Here is an 18492-nt window from a genome sequence, read left to right as displayed (position 1 = left end):
ATGAAAATTTATGCTAATACAATATGTAAATAAACAGAAATTAAACACCAAACTTTACAGATTTTGTTTTAGTAGCTACTGAGGTCCCATAACAGTCAAACTATATTGATAAAATAACTAAATGAAATATACATTACATATCCATGGTAAGTAAACATTTTAAGAACCCATGGGTGATAGTAAAGAAGAATTTATCCACACAACATGTGTTATATCTAGTGGTGATAAGGGTAAGGGTACAACTTGTATTATATAAAAGTTGACTCTGATTAAAGTTGTTTTGCAAATAATATTAAAGTATCATATATAATATACCATATATATTTTAACAGAGCATTAAATGATTTAAATTAATTCTTTTATGAACATAATTACAATTCAAATACCCAGAGGGCCTCCTGACATTCGTTAAAATCATGATTTTAATTTCATTGTCATTTCCAAATGGCTTGATATACAGCTTCCCTATGTATAAGTGTGATTTTAATAGGACTGATATCACCAAATGTTTATTCTTCATTTGGCAAAATATATTGTTTTGAAAATCATAACTTTTGAAATATAATTCTTTAGCAGAAAACAAATGGACATTTATGCAAGTTATTTCATATAATGATCATAGATCTGGTATGGTCTGCCATTTTTGACAGATAAATGTTAACAATCCTCAAATGTCTTGAAAATCATGAAAGTAGTAAAAGCTATCATATTGTAAAGTGTTAACATTGTTAACGTAATTTTACAAGTTGTAAGTAGACAAAATATACTACATGTCATCTTTTCATAATTATTTTTGTTTTATAGCATACTAGATGGCACAGAAATGTTTTGTTAGTAAAACTAACTGTACCAAATCAATAGTTGTTCCACAGAATTTCATATTTGTTGAAAAGACGTAAAAAGAACGTAAAAGGTTTTCCTACAGGTTCCTCTATCTTTCAATGTATTAAATAAAGAAAAACTTATTGTTTCATTGCTACTACATTTAAGAAAGTAGAAATAAATATCATGACCAATGTCAAAAAAATATTCTGAAGTGAACTGTTCAGTTACAGAACTACAGAAAGAAACAGGTACTTCAAAAAATAAATAAATAAAGGATTTTTGGAAAATAAGTTTTAAAAAGTTTCTAACTGATGAACAATTAAATTATATTTCTGTGGCTTATTTCTCAGTAAAACACATAAACAACATTATATTATGTGTACTCTAAGTTCAATAAATTAAGACTGAAGTAGCAAAATATAAGAAATCAGTGTATGTGTTACAGAATATGCACAAGAGAGACTTGTTTATTTCTCCAAAATGACAAGCATGTTCTTACACTATATGCTAATCACAAGTTCAATAACAGGCACTCCTGATGTATAAACAAATGACCAGTTGCATGCAACTTTTCTCACTGTGATTGACCTTGAATGAAATAAAAATATCTTATGAGTTAGTATTGGATGAGATAACTAGCTCACTGAAATGGCTGATTTTTTTAATATACATTTCTCATATAATATTATAAGCTAACTAGCATTTCCATGTATTTACAGTATTTGATGAAGTCATGTTTAGCAATACCTGGTAACTATTTAAAAGCACTAAACAACTCGGCTTGACTTTGACAATTCTCTACTTTATCATAGCTGCATGAGAGTTAATATGAGTAAACTGGTAGTCAAATTGAAATCAACTATCTGTGTTTTCAGCTGCATGATATATCAGGCTTCAGAGAATGTGCCAGTGTTAAGAAAATTGGGAGAAAAATATTAAATACACTCACAGTTAATAACTGTAAAGAAATACAAAAGATACACTATAATCATGAATAGTACATATGAAATAAGATTAACCTTACTTTTCTTGTATTATTTATTTCATAATACTACTCTTCTTTCATGGTTACAGACAGGCTTCATTAGGTCTGAAAAGTGGTGTAAAAAGAATATACTTTCTTAACAACTGCACTTCTTACACACAGTTACGTTTGATTTGATTAGTGTTACAGAGCAGGTGCAGTGTTCATGCTAGTAAGTGGACAATGTGACTGTAACATGCCTCAGAACACATGACCCTGTGGATCTGTTGTATTAGTACAGTTTTGGGATATATCATTAATTTTACTAATACATCAATGCCAATAAAGGAAACTATAGCTGAATCAAATTCAACAGAAGGACTTTTCAGATGTTGGGAAAGGAGTCCCTCCAATTTGTACAAAGTAAACTGCCACCTCTTCACTTTGTTTATTTATTTTGTGCAAAATTTCATGACTAATATGTGACCTTGTGTAGGTGTCATTAGACATGAAAATGTCATTACCAAGCTAGTAATAATTGTGTCCACAAAAAATATAATTCAAAAATCTAATACTATTGTAAGAAATATATTGTGCTATAATATTAAGTGTCAACATTAAATGGAACCTTACTGATGATATTATTCTTTGAACACAAAATATGCACCTACAGCCAATAAGCAAAAGATAGGCCAAGATTGTTTGCTGTGAAGAAAACATGTAACTGGTATACATGATGGTAAAGAACATTAGCTGATTTTAAGTCTTAGCTATTTTGTTTTTTATTTTTATTATTATTACACCTTATACTCACTTACTTTAACTTAAATTTCTTTATTTATTACTAATTGTTTTGTTTATTAAAATAATCATACCTACATAAAAGATATTAAATTTAATGTCAAATAGATTGTTAGGAAACCTAGTTTTAAAATCAAACACATTTTGTGCACTGCACATAACAAATAAAGAATAATTATTTACATGTGTAATATTAGAGCTTTAATAACAAAAACCAACAGTTACAGAAAATATTCACCACCTCAGTAGCACTTTCCAATGATGTAAAATAGTTCTTTAAATTACTAACACAAAAATATGCATCTTAGGAAAGTTCCACATTTTACATTTTTCTACTTATGGTAGTCTTGGAATATGCTGTCACTGGAAGATCAGTCTTGCTGACTTAATTCTTAAAGTCAAGACCAAATGTATATAAAAAGTTAGTACAAGACTACCTGCTTCGATTAGTCCTTCACAGGGCATCGTATCTCCAGAATACACAAGTTTCTTACTACCAACTGGTGTTAAAACCACACCGAAGGCACTTTTACAGTGTTTCACCGGTACTGTAGACAACTAGGAAAAGTTAATAAAAAAATTAAAACTGTAACTAAATTTAAACAAACTATTTATTCAGTAATAAAATGCCATAGTTATAAAACATTCTTAAGGCCTTCTCAAAGTGTATACCAATTACATTTAAAATTTAGAATATCTGTTTACAGCTATTAACTGGATATACACAAAATAAATAATCCCCTTCCAAATATTTTTTTGTAAACATGTTTATTACATGTAATTTAAATCACTTTTTAATTCTCACACACATCAAATTATTTACTTTTTTAATTTATTATTTGAGTACTTAATAAACAAATACTTTGGGAAAACTTCCAATCGCTGACCCAAAATGAATATGTAACATGACAAACATTGAAGAGTATCTTTTACTTAGAGAATATAAGCATATTAAACTGCGTATTCTCCAACTTTTTCCACCACATATGGATCAAAGTGTTATAATCTTCTCTCTGAACACAGTATCCAATCTTTTAATAAATACTTTTACTGTCTCTAATATATATATATATATATGCCTGTCTGTCTGTGTCATAAGATAGCAAGTGTTTATGTTTAAAAGTGTAATAGTTGAGCAACATTGAATAATTAATAGTCAAGATGAGCAAAATGTACCTCAAATGTGTTCTAAATGAATGCATTAATTGAAATAAAAAGGTATATGTAGAACAATCAATTATGTATATCACACAGCTGAAAGTACAATATGTGTACAATTATGTAAACTAGAATGTACAACTTAACAGCCAGGGTTCATAATACTTGAATATATAATCCAAATGTTGGAGTAACATTTGAGATTGTTGAGAAACAACATATGAATTAGATAAATGCACAAGTAGATATTCAGAATAGGAAAAAATGTAACTGATCATGTATAATATTTGAGTTAAAATCAAGGTGTGAATAAAGTATGATGTACATCAGATGAATGTACCAGTTAAAAATCAGAGTATAATGAACATAACTAATCTTTGGGGGTTAAATTTCTATGACACAACGACTGTATCTAAAAGTGAAGACCATCCAGACCATGAGTACTAAATGCATCTGAATACGTATAAAACTAGTTGTCTAGAGTTAATGATCTGAGCATGTAGAATATATTTGGTCAAATGGATAATGATAAAAGGTGTTTAACATTCAAAGATGCAAGTGTTCATAAGAACATATTTAATCTACTTGCTTTGTAGTAGATGAAGGTTGTTTTTTTGTTGTTTCTTTACATCTTTAGTACCGTTCTATGAATTCTACAAACCTTTGAATAATTAAAGATAGAAATATTTGTAGTAAAATATTATACTAATGTCTCACCTCTTGAAGATTTAGTCTGTTAATCAAATCCTGGTATACTTCTTTAGGTAAGGTTCTATTGTTGTGTGTAAGCAAGAAGTTTGGAACCAATCTACAAAACAATCACACTTTGTCAAGTAAACACACATGCACTGTTTTTCACAGTTGTATATACAAAAAATTACACTGAGTCAGTAGTCATGCTTTAAAATATTAACTGTCAGTATGCAACATTCTCATTAATAACTAGCTGAGCTGAGAAGAACTGACACTGTTCAAAACTGCAAAGTTTCATATTACAGCTGTAAAATTAAGAAATCTTGAGTTTCCAATCTATCTGAAAAATAAAAAAACCTCAGATTTTCTCTTTCAATAGGATAGACATAAAAACGAAAAATATACACCAAGCAAATACATAAAGCTAAAAGCACAAACCTCTACTGGGTGAATTTTTTTTACCCAAGAATGATAACTGACACTGCTGAGAGCTGGATCATAATATTAACTTATTATCTAGTGAAAACTAATCAGCCTCAAACAATTTTACACTTAACAGCATGAATATTTGAGCACAACATACTTTATTTCTAACCTTTCATCTAAACATTTTGGAAAAAACATTTTTAATGCATATATTTTAAGGCAATAAACTTCATTAACTTTTGTAATAAAAATTAAAATAAACTATCTATTGCTTTTGTCAAAAAAACACTTAAACAGGCATGATGAAAGAATTTTAGTACACAATAAAAAATTATAACGAAACATTTTCTTTATATCTCTTGAGTGGTAAGTTGTGAAGACATTCCAAGCCAATTAAATTTGTAAGTAGGCCTAGTATTAGCAATCTTTAAAATGCTTTATAATCTTGTTCATTGGTTGTGCTTTTAAAACAAACATTCCATGATTATATAACAGAATATGTTACCTGAAAAGATGAAGAACAGGTTCATATGTAGAATGATAATTCTGCAACCAATGAATAATCTGTTTGGGAGCAAGTAGGTCAACAGGAGAATTTCTCTCTCCTTGCTGTATGAAAGCCAAGCTTCTGGCTTTCAGAACTTCAATCAAGCCCTGTTTGCAAATATTATAAAAACTGTAAAACCAAAACTTTGTACCTTAAATCTAAACAGTAATGGTTTTCTCTTTATGATTTTCTATATGAGAACAATATCTGTGGTAAAAAACAAAAATTACTGTTCAGAAATCTTTATAAAAAAAAATAAAACTTTTTAGGTCTTAAGTAAATGGAGAAAATCTTATTTAGTGTGCCCAAAAATCACACAGAGTGAGATACTGTATACAAGTAGCATAATTATAAATCAAGCATAATCTTGGCAGCAATAAAATAAGCAGAGCCCAAATACTAGCTTACCAGAAATTAATGGATAAAGATGAACAAGTGACACTAGTATTAAAAAGTGCTAAGGACTAACTGGGTCTTGATTTAAGTATCTTCCACTAATTCAATCATTTTTATGATACAATCACATGATATATCACCCAACATGAATGACATACATTATATAAATAACTGACTGTATCAGACACTTGTGCACAGCTACACAAAAGACTATCTCCACTAGCTATCCTCAACTTTTAACTAATAGACTAGAAACTAGTTAGTCAACAGCACCTAATGCCAACACTTGAGCTATTCTAACTGAATAGTGAGTGGGACCTAACAGGCCCTCTTACAAAGCACCTCGACCCCAAAATGATAAGTACGAGTATTTTTTGCAGCAACAAAAATATAAATGATAAACTGGTAAAGTCTAAAATAAAACATAATCTTAACAAAAGTAAATAAGCAAAGCCTGACTATTACATAACCAGAAAAGGAAGATGAACATGAGGAACTGTGGTAAATGAGATGACACTTCACACAGACATGCAGACTATAGGAAATAAATCTTGTTCTGGAATAATGTGAAAAAAAATGTATAATGCATATTCAACAAGAGTGAACACCTTCAACTATGAAAGAGTTCCCAAAAACCCACAAAATATGACAATCTTTCTCAAAGTAACAACTGAAAGGCACTTTCTATGCATCAGATGTTTTAAAAGACATTTAAAAATGCATGGGTACTTAGTACAGAAAGATAGACAATTTATACATTTGAATAACCATTTGTGAATAATTTTATTGAGATGAAATTATGGGAGTAATGAAAAATGTCTAGTTGAAAACCTTTTAATTAATTCTTTAATATTTTATGAATTGTATCATCATTCTTATAGATAACATTTATTATGCATACATATTCTTGCAAGTTTGTATTTATTTGTTTTGTAAGTAAATATTATACATTTATTTTATTGTACTTTTATTAATAGTTTTAAAATGTTTAATTAGCTATTTTTTATTTGTAACTTTTTATCACCATACTTTTATCATAAAGGTTATTTTGAATTCTCTGTTTAACCTTATCGCAACAGGTCAGGGTTCAAAGGCCATGGCATTACATTTGTTGACTTGCATTCAAAAATTTAACCACTATTTGATAAATTTATGTCAATAAGTTAGGAATCAAATTGTAGATTATGATTCAAACTTTAATATGTAGGAGTTAATTTCTTAATTCAAAAGTAAATATTAATAGAATACATTTAAATAAAGATTTCAGTGAGTCATGTGGTATGTTACATGCAGCACTGTTAAAAATTAGTATTTTGACATAATAAAAATCTAAGTATATAATTTTATACAAATTAGGAACTTAAATTACTAACAGATTAAGCTAGGATATAAAATAACCTCATATCTTTTAATTTTGCTAAGGTATGATTTATGTACTGAATCAAACATTGTGGCCACTTCCAACTTTTGAAATGGTCCCTTATATATTCTTAACATAGTATGTGACAAGTGAATAAAAAATCAGCAATTTGGAATGTTCCCAGAGTGCTTTTCTCAACCATTTTATTCTTTGAAAAAGCTACGAAGTTCTTCCAATCCAAGTTTTCAAGGAGGGAGGTTGTGTCTTTAGTCTGCTTGAAGTTTAATATTTTTTAAAATCTAAATAATTCTTAGTTACTAAGTTTAATAAATACAATGGAACTGTATTATATGAATGTACTTATTTTTTTGGTTATTCACTTGTGTATATGAAACATTACAAAAAAACTTGTTTACTATCCTTCCTGTGTGAAATTTTAAAAAGCAAAACAACAACTGAGTACAAAGGTTGTAGCAAGAAGAGATAACTGTTTGCTTCACTTCTTGATTTCTTGATTTATTGTTCTATAAGTTTAAGAAAAAGGAGTTTAATAATTGATTTTGAAATAATAATTATATATAACTGAAATGTGACTGCATATTATAAAATACTAGTCAACTAAAACACAGCCCAGATAGGAAAGACTAAAGGACAGTTTTATATTACTGGATAAGTGACCTGAGATGCACATGCACTGTGTCAATGCAAGCTGTATAATGTTAGGTAGGCATGACCGGAAGGCATAATAGTTGATATTTTTGGGACAAAAAAAATTTACTCACAACTTGAAATCACTTTATACTCAGAAGACTATTTTCACAAATTTTTTAATAAAAATTTCATAAATAAACCTGATTTTTTTGTAGAAAATACACAATATTTTCTAAAGGTTTACAAAATTTTATGAAGATATACATGCAGTATCAAAATTACAGCACAAATACTTAATGTGTATAAATATGCAGACAAACTTGTGTATTTTATATTCCTAGCCCATTGCAAAAGGATTAAATTTCTCAAGCTGCCCAAACTTCAAAAACTAATATTGAGATAAGGGTTAAAAATATATCATTGATAGCAAGCAAATCCAGCTGATGAAGTACTGTGTTAACATCATTAGGTTGATTAGTTCTTATAACTAGCTTGTTCTTATCAGAAGTTTATGTTAATTTCACCAAATAACTCACAAGATGGTGATCAGCATGTAGATGAGAGACAAAAATACAAGAAATGTGACGCAGAATAGAGTTTCCTTCTTCTATTCCATAATATCGTAGTATCTGTCCATTCGTTCCTTCCCCACAATCTAGCAAAATACTCTTTTCAGGGCTAATAACACGGACAAAAAAACAAAAAAATTTTCATAGGTCACTTTAATTTATTGAAATAAACAAAAGTGAAAAATGGGATACAACTGGACATTATGAAATTCTACTCTAAATTATTGTAACATTTGCTAACATGTCTACAGACTAGTTATTAGCTCAACTAAACAGTAATAAATATCTACTGAAAGATACAAATAATACAAGTCACAAGTGACATGTAATGACAACCAGATGATGAATGTTTCAAAAGATGCAAAACTACTACAGAAAATATAGAAGAAGAGCAAATAAGTTGTATAATGAACAAAAAACCTTTACTTACTTTGCATAAAACATTATGCCTCGTTTTAATGCTGCCACACAGTTCATCAATATGTGATTGTGGAATACCAATATTTTTACACTGACTATTCTATTATTAACCATTAAGTGGCAACCAGCATCAACCGATGCTGCTCTCTACAACATTCCCACTGTTTAAGGATTAACAGTTTAAATTTCACGTACTTCTGTTACATTCTTCCATACAATTCCTACTGGGACATGGACTATTACCACAATTTTTTGTGCAGAGTTTCATCAATTGCCTAAAACTTTAACTCTACATACTTGTCACGTAGCATTTCATTTTTGGAAGCAACAAGTATGTTACATCACTACTACTGAGCATAGTATGACTGCACGTACTTGTGTTTTATACTGACGTGGCACTTCTTGATTTGTTGGATGACAACCAATCATGGTGCAAACTACCAACAGCAACTGTACTTTAGTGCAGTTTATGTTCACATAATAAAGGGGTGGTATTATAATAATATTTGTCTTTTACACACTCTCCAAACTATTCGATAATCATTTATAATACCACACACACTCACATTTCAGAATAATAAAAATGTGAAACAAGCGAGTTTCTCAATTCATACAGAAACATATGTTTTGATTTCTGTGCAACCTTGACAGTGCGGGTCATCCATTACCATATGAAAAGTTGGTATCCAAGGTTTATGATGTGAAAAAACACGACAAAAGAAAGGCACATTAATGATACTAAACTTTAAATGGCTTGTGACTACTGGTCTCTTAAGCCATTTTGCTTTTACAGGCATAGCAATAATGAAATTTTAATTTCTTTCTGAAAGATAAAAACTGGAATTGGTGAACATTTAAAATAATAACTTTTTACCAGGTTTAATCTTCAAATACCACCCAGTCCCAGTTTTACAGTCTCTAACTTTAGAATATGGCAGAGTTGATTCTATACAGCACTTGGAAAAATAAACAAACTTAACTTTAATAAGCTTCAAAAATATTAGCATACATGATACTCAAATATACATCAGTACGATTAACGTTTTTACTGGAGAATAACTATTTTTCATTAGTATAGTGAAAAGATAGTAGATCCTCACAACAAACACTGTGTTCATAATTATAGCAATATTATCAACTTTTAAAACAGTTTATACACTTGTGTTCATAATCACTACATTTTAACAAAATTACAAGTTTTCTTAACACAAATATTTACTGTATTCATTAAATATACATGTAAAAACGGCTCGTTTGGGTTGAGAAAATTTTTTACGTAGAGGAGTGAATCACTATATTCATTACAAATCTGGTATTGTGAAATTTAAGTGGTCTGTGTACAGGTACACAATTGTCAATGCTTAATAAAAACTTGTATCATTATGAATCTCCCTTATAAATGATTAGTTTTCTAATCTACATTAATGATAGCTAAAAAACAACATTACTACTGTATATCCTCAGATATACATAATACTTATGTCACAAAAATATAAATTTAATAAACTTCAAATGGTACATTTGGTTGTTGTTCTTGCTTGTAATTAAGTGCAAAGCTATACAATGGGCTATCTGTGCTTTGCCCACCACGGGTATGAAAACTCAAATTCTAGCATTGTAAGTCTGCAGACATACTGCTGTGCCACTGTAGGGAGGAAGAGAGACACTTAAAAGAAAGAATTATTTTCAATGGCAAATACTGCTCTATTACCAACTGTGATCATTCTGGAAGTTCTGATTATGCAATATTGTAATTCCCCTAGACCATCCTCTGTAAATGGAAATTGGTTTCTAAATCAAGATCATAAAAAATGCATTTTGACTGCACTGTACAAGTTCACACTAACTCTAGTTTCTTTAACCATCTTTCTCACAAATACAGTAATTTAAGTATAGTAAAGCTGTGAACACTTTAAAAACACCAAATTCTTATTTATTCTCTTGCTACCTGTATCAGGAGATACAAATAGCTTCATCTCAACAGTTTCTTGAGGCAGAAGATTCTGTTTTGTAAACAGTTTTTGAATGATAGCACAAATCTGGATTCACTTGGAGTGTGGTTTGGTAGTCTACAGATTTCATAAATGGCCTACAGATTTTTTTTTAGGCTTTCGAAATCTCCCTCAAAATTGGTTTCACTGAGACCCAAAACTCTGAAATACTTAAACCTCCCACCAAAGAAAGTAATTGTTGAGCATTTTGGTTATGTTAAGAGTATCTAACATACAATAAATCTACATTTTTACTGTTTATGTCACATTTTGAAATATGAATGATAGTGTAGAACATCATGCTTGCAAAATAAAATTTGACATAATATTCACGCTTGTGCATCAGTCACTTTAAAAGAGTACAGCTTTTCAAACAGGAGATAGATGATAACCCAGACAGATGCTACAGTTTAATATATACAAGATAAAGTACAATCAAAACTCTGTACACAAATATTTGTTGGTATACTAAAGAAAAAATTTAGTACATTCTCCATTTTTGCTACTACATCGGTATAACTGGTACATACCTGATGTTCACTAATATGCTGGTAACATTACGGACCTTACTAGGAATAGATGACCCAGTACCAAGGAATATAACTTCAGGGTATTCATTACCTAAGAGTATGAATATGTTTTAGCACTTGATAATAAAATACAGTTTAAAATACCATGATATATACTAATTATAGCAATAGCTCTTACAACTAGTTGCAAATAATGACAAAAACCACAGTAAATATTAGGCTAACAAAGACTGTATAATATCATAAATATTATGTCAAAAATTCAAGAACAGTTGAATGAAGCTTGTTTTTCAATATGATTAACATATTTCGATTAAAGACTGGATTACGTATGGCTTTATTATTCTATGTTTGGAATTTGGCTGTAAATGACTTTCTAGCAATACACACACACACTCCTACTGATGAATTAAAAATATTAGCTTTAAATTTAGTTATTACCTTTTTATTTGCAGACAATGTTGCTAAATAAATAAATGTTCACACATCAGTCTGATATTTGGTATCTTCAGCCTGAATCAAACATTTTGCCATATATGGGCTAAGTGGTTGAAGTACAGTCAACCATAATTTAGGACTGCTGACAAGAGGAAGGGCAACCAATTAGCAGCTCCTACTAGCTAAACAACTACTATTAACCAAATAGCAAGACTGACTATCAGCTGTATTACACACTCACAGTTGAGTGTGTATTCAGAGGTTTGAGCTGAAACCTTGGACCTTCTGTTCCATAGCAAGGCACACTAATTGCTAGAACCCATCAAGCCCTAAAACTAGTATATGTGAGTGAAAATATCCTATGATTTATAACAAGTACAATACTCAATGTATCAAAAACATAAATACATCACTATAAAGTTTGTTTTTCTTGCTTTTCTTGTTGTTTTTAATATTAGCATATGCTGGGTTCTCCATTTTAAAATTATTTTACAAATCAAACACTTACCAATATGTTTCTACACATTTAGCATAAAAAAGTATTAGTTACTTAATAATATTCATTAATTTCTTTATTTTCTATAGAATGCTTCAACCCAACATTCCTGGAAACTTTATTTGTTGTTATGAAGATATACATAGAGAAGACAAACAAACGGGTTAGCAAACAAGAGAATATCATAAAAATACAAACAAGCTTCATTCATTATAATTAACGAACAACAACAACAAAAAAAGATTGCCAAAACCAAATAATTTCTACTGAATTAGAGTACAATTAAAATCAAATATGCTTTACAGAGCTTTCAAATCAAGTTAATATCAATTGACAGGAACAAATAAAATGCTCTAAAGTTAATTACAAAATGTGAAAAAACAAAACTGTTGAATCAGTAATGAAAACAAACTTAATAAGTATTGATCTGTTGGTAAAAATCTAAGTAACCAAATGAGCTTCACAACTTCAAACAGAAGTAGCTAAAAAAAAAAAAAATTCATTATATAGTTTCCCCTTGTCATTCACAGTTTCAAGTATTCACAATAACAGTGTTTGAACAAAGACCGAGAATCCATGGCATGCACTATGCATACTTCACACTAGTTTTGGGAGTGGACTATGGCAACAGTTATCTCTGGTCAAGATTCCTCAACCATTAGACATAAAAAAAATAATAAATTAACTCAAAATTTCCAATTTGTCTTGCTTGTGCATGGGTGGGGGTTGTCCCACATATCACATTATATTTATTAATTTATTTTTATTCCAATACTCACTCTAAAGAACTGATAAAAAAAAAACTGGATCAAGTCACTATATTTTTTTTATTTTCATATAAAATAGGAAGACAACCCCAAGAGTACTTGAAACTAGCTGCAATACCAATGGTATTTTGATTTAAAAAGTTTTGTGTGACTTGTTACAATGGGCTCTCTGTAATTGTAAAATGATAGACTTACAAACAGTTGCAAAAACATTTAAAGCCCATGTCAGTAATTCTACGATTGTAAATATCTGCGATATCCACATCGAAAAAAACATGCATACTTAAAACACCTCCAGAAGTAAAATGTAGAAAGTATACAAAAGTATGTTTTCTTATTTTCTTATTACCTATTAAAAAGACTTGTATAGTGAAATATTACACAAGTTGCTAATTAATTTATTATTCTAATATTTCATCTGAAATAATTAAACACAATGTTGTTTGTTTTAAAGCGTTACATGTGAAAAGTAACATATAAATAACATTTATAGTTTTATTCTTCTAAAATCCATCACTGAAAAACTAGAGGTGATTGAACAAAATATGTTGTCTCTGTGGCCTACAGGGTAACAGTTTAGAACAGCAGAGTTAAATCATTAAAATATTTTATTATTTATCACTGAGGATAATTAGTGAAATCACCATTTTTTTTTTTTCTAAATAACCAAAACAAAGAACTACAATGAATCAGCTGCAATCTAATGGTTCATTATCCATATGTAGAAAAGAGGAAAAGTGGACACCATTTCAATTTTTTTCTTTTAACCTGGATTCTCAATCGAGAAACTAAATACTTAAAACTAAATTGACTTACTTTTTATTATCCAAATGTTAAGAATTGCACACTGACTTGTTACTTTACTGGGATATTTTTAAATATATTTGCAGAACTCTGCTTACTTGCATACACTATATTCCTACAAATACAGATGTTGCTTCAAACCATGTTTAATCTACAATGCAATGTAAGAACACAGTTTTACAGAGTTTTAATGAGTGTAGAATATCAGATGCTCATTAAAAGACAGACTTTCTTTGACCAAATGTTCAAAATAATTTTGTTTATCAAAATTCTATCAATGATGAAATCTGAATGGGAAAACATTTACTGGTCAGTAAAACTGAAGGACATCTTCTGATGACAGACCACAGGAGAAAAATAATTATATTTGTTAGGTACAACAGACATCAAATTGTTTATCATTTCTCAGTATCTGATTACATCTACTTTACCACATGAAAAACATAATAATTACCACATGATTGTCAATCATGTCTGCTGAACATTACTGATTTACAAAAATACACAGAGAAATGAATTTAGCACATTTTATTATCCTAAATCTCCTATTATCTAGTAATACTAATATACAGTTGAATAAACATTGAAAGCTGTGTTACTGTTCTATATCTCATTACATCTAAAAGTAAGGATATACAGTTGAACAAAGTTGGTATGTTGCTTTTCTCCCTTATATCTAATAACATCCAATAGTAAGAATATACAGTTAAACAAACTTCGTATTTTGTTTTGTTGTCCTAAATTTCTTAATATTCACTAACACTAATACACAGCTTAAACAAACATTACTTTATAGTCACACTGTTCAAACATGTACAATGAATAGTTAAACAACCAGATGTATTATGAAGTCCAAAAGTAAAATCTACACATTTAAAGCAACTTTAAACTCTGCTTTGTTTTTTAACTATGTACATGAAGCTACCATACATCTTGTTCTGTTTATTTATAACCACACACTACAAATTACATAATAGAAAAACTATGAATGAAACCCAGATGACACAGACTTTTTTTTTTATGGTTTATTTACCATCTCTATAATTAATCCTATTCAAGATAATATCTTGTTTTATAATGTTACTACACTGCAAAACAAGCTACACAGCTTAACTAACAAAGTAAAAACATGAAAGAATTTAAAAAAAACAACTATTTTATCCCAGTGTCTTAAAAACAAAACAATGGTTAAAACATCACAAAACAACACCCTTCAAAATATAATACATATATAAAGGCAGACACAACATTGTTCTAGTCCTCACCTTCTTGTCCATTACCATTTGGAAAGAGATTTAATTTTGTAGCCAACTCTTTCACACACTCTTCCAGTCCTGGGCTGTTATATGCTTCTTGTACATAACTAGAAGCATCTAACTGTATTACACTTTCTCTGTAATCAGAAAAGAATGGTATAAGTTACACAAGAGTATTTATTTAGGTAACCTCTTAAACAATACAGCACTACATTTTGTATTTGAAGCTATCTTAACACTGTTATTGGATATTTTAAATTACCTTCACAATATTTAAGCACTAAGAATCAAATCCAAATTTGCACATTTTACACTACAACTCTATTAACATAGAAAAACTAACACAAACTCAAGCTTTATAATGTAACTTGATATATGTACCAGCAAAGCCACTTTAATCCTTCAGTATTATCAATGATTTTAGATTTTTAAAAGGTGTACTCAAAAAACAGTAAACATTTTGCAAGTTTTAGAGTACACTCATTAGCTTAAAGATCTAAATATTTTCAATAAGAAAGAACAGAATCAGCTCAAACCTTGACTAGAACAAATGTACAATGGCAAATATGTTACAAAACAAACTAGCCGATTAAGGAATATTTTTTAGCTGTGGCCTCTTGTAAAAACAAAAATAGTTATTTATAAAAATAGTGAAAGACTTATATCACTATAAGCCATTGTAACAAATTTTATTATATATACGAGTGATAATTGTGAACCTAAATCTCAACTAAATACATTTATTTAATCATTAAACCTCAAAATTACTTTTAAACTTTGTATATGAATTTAGATTCCATTCTTTTAGGAACTCTGAAAACCTCGAGAGAAACTCGCAATGAAATGGTATTATAGAACAGAATCAGATCAAACCTCGAAAACTATTCCACACAAATATTTTGATTTGAAAAAGTGCTGAGGTTTCAAGTTCACGAAAATATTGTATGAAATAATGCTTGAGGACCTGCTGTACAATAAAATGTATTGCAGACACTCAATACTAACCTGTCTAATCCCTTCCTGGGGCGAAGGTGGAACTTCATCAAATTCTCTGCTGGAACAGCAAGTACAGAATGCTGTGTTCCATTTAATACACTGCTGGTAACATCAGAACTTTCCTTCAACAAGGAAAATATTTCAGGATGAAGTATATTTAGCATGTGTTGCACTCGATGAACTGCAATACTGCTTAAAGATGGACTAGAAGAGTTCAGGACCAGGTGAATACAGCTACCACAGAACCTAAAAGTCCACCATAAGTAATTAAATACTGAAATCAATCTTTCCTATTCTGACCTCTATGAATCATCAAATGGTATTATAAAACATAATAGAATAAAGTTATTATATTCCATGGATTACCTGGTTACTACCCAACATATAGGAATTGGTTTCAGAAAGATTACATTACATCAAATGCTAAAAGAAAGTAGAGATATATTCAATAATGAGTAAACCATTTGTCTATAACAAACAATCATTATAATCAGATCAATCCAGATGATATTATAAAAACATGTTACGTTCTATTGTGTATATATGTTTATGAAATTCTATACATATTGTGATTATTTGACCTTTTTAATAGGAAATTAAAAGAAAAAAATGTACTAAGTCTTGTAAACTAGTACTTTGTTTTTTAATAGTTGTACATCAAAACTGTTTTATCTTGCACACTGCTCACAGAACATGGCACATTAAAAAATAACTGATAGTGAATTAGTTAACATATCCATCTGTTATTTTGCAATTCCACACAAAATTACTTCTATAACTGGTTTTGAAATATATTTATATTCAGTTTTTTTGCATCTACTTCATATCACAAGCTTCTTAGGAGGCTCACAGTTCAAAAATCATTAAATGTTTTCATAAGTAAAAAAAAAATATTTAATGATTTTATGTTAAAGTTCATGACGTAATATTTATTTAAGTAAAAACTGTCAACATCCATTTTATAATCAGTAAAAGCATTAAAAACTTAGGATAGAACAACAATGCCATAAATACTTCTAAACCAGAGTCATAGCAAAAGAAAAAAAACCTTAATATTTTGTAGTTCACTAACAAACTATATAAATATAACCAAAATCTTCTACAGCTTTTCTTTCTTAGCATGTATAATGCTACTAATGGATCCTTGAACCTTTTTAAAAACAACTTTATTTTCTTCAACAGCATCAAAATACTTTTTTTTCTAAAGAAAAAAGTTCTCACACAGATACACTCAAAATAAAACTACATCACATGCTTAATGTAATTTTTTCAAAAAGGTGAAATAATTTTGTAGAATTATTTTTAATAAATACGAATTTATAAATCACTAGTCTACACAAAATAGTGATGTTAATCATTGTATTCCAAAGTACTCTATGTAAATAACTTATAACCAGGTTCTCAGGTCAGAACATATTTAACAAGCCCTGTAACATTTCTAAAATTTTTTTACAAATTTTATTCTTGATATTAATACAAAGATGTAATATGCAAATAACAAAAAATTAGTGATATTATAAGAAAATTAAAAAATTGACAAATTTCTTCATAAATAAGCTCACTAAGGAGTTTTATTGCTGCTTTTCAATTATCTATATACCAGTATTTTTACAACAACTTGATTTAATGTCATTTGTAAACATATACATGTAGTTCATTTTGCTATATATTCAGTGTTCACTTCTAAATTTAATGCAATTATAAAACTGGTAAAACAACTTTTACATTCTTATTTAATATACTAAATTACAAACAAATGCTAAACTTAAGATATTTACCTAATAATAGCATAACACATAAGTATTGCATCCAAACACAAGTAATTTATTTCTATATAAACAGTCTTTAATAAAAATTCAGAAGTAAAATAGAAAGAAATTTTAATTTGAACACAAGAACATATAAATGATATACTTTAATATACAATAAAAAATTACAATATTGTTTGTAACTATCTACAGATAAAAATTATTAAGTTATCACTGACACAAAGCATTTGAAACAACCACAGAATTAAGTGCAATACTTAAAAAATAAATAAAAATATACAAATAGTAGGTTTTAAGAGCTCCACTTTTGTTTCCAGCAAGTAAAAAGCTAAGAATGTGCAATACATACACACAAAATTGCACACACACACACAGAAAATGAGAAATTCAGCAATTAAACTATTAACTTCAAAATGTTACAACTATAAAAGTTCATGGATTTAACAACATACACAATAAAAATGAAACAGAGTGCAAACTAAAATTCACTACTAAATTTAGCTGCACCCAAAAAAACAATGACTAACAAGTAACAAGATCATCTGTGATGGTGGTATCACATAGGACATAGTGATCAACAGTAATACTCACTTTAAACATCCTGACCTAAAGCTTCAAAATATGTACAAGTATTG

At 29.0% G+C, this 18492-nt stretch overlaps 1 protein-coding gene across 1 annotated transcript in view; it reads right to left on the bottom strand.

Moving 5' to 3' along the window:
* The window catches only part of RNaseZ (ribonuclease Z), a 54124-nt gene that overhangs the window by 8801 nt on the left and 26831 nt on the right, over positions 1–18492 (bottom strand). The window contains exons 12-18 of the mRNA XM_076465896.1: positions 16098–16334; positions 15102–15229; positions 11332–11422; positions 8358–8499; positions 5373–5521; positions 4466–4556; positions 3028–3148 (exon numbers count right to left, since the gene is read on the bottom strand). Coding sequence (XP_076322011.1) covers positions 3028–3148; positions 4466–4556; positions 5373–5521; positions 8358–8499; positions 11332–11422; positions 15102–15229; positions 16098–16334 — 959 coding nt within the window. The remainder of the gene's footprint in view (positions 1–3027; positions 3149–4465; positions 4557–5372; positions 5522–8357; positions 8500–11331; positions 11423–15101; positions 15230–16097; positions 16335–18492) is intronic.

The sequence above is a fragment of the Tachypleus tridentatus genome, chromosome 11 (genome assembly GCF_004210375.1).
Source record: "Tachypleus tridentatus isolate NWPU-2018 chromosome 11, ASM421037v1, whole genome shotgun sequence".
Taxonomy (NCBI): Eukaryota; Metazoa; Arthropoda; class Merostomata; order Xiphosura; family Limulidae; genus Tachypleus; species Tachypleus tridentatus.
This window is presented reverse-complemented; position numbering and strand designations above follow the sequence as displayed.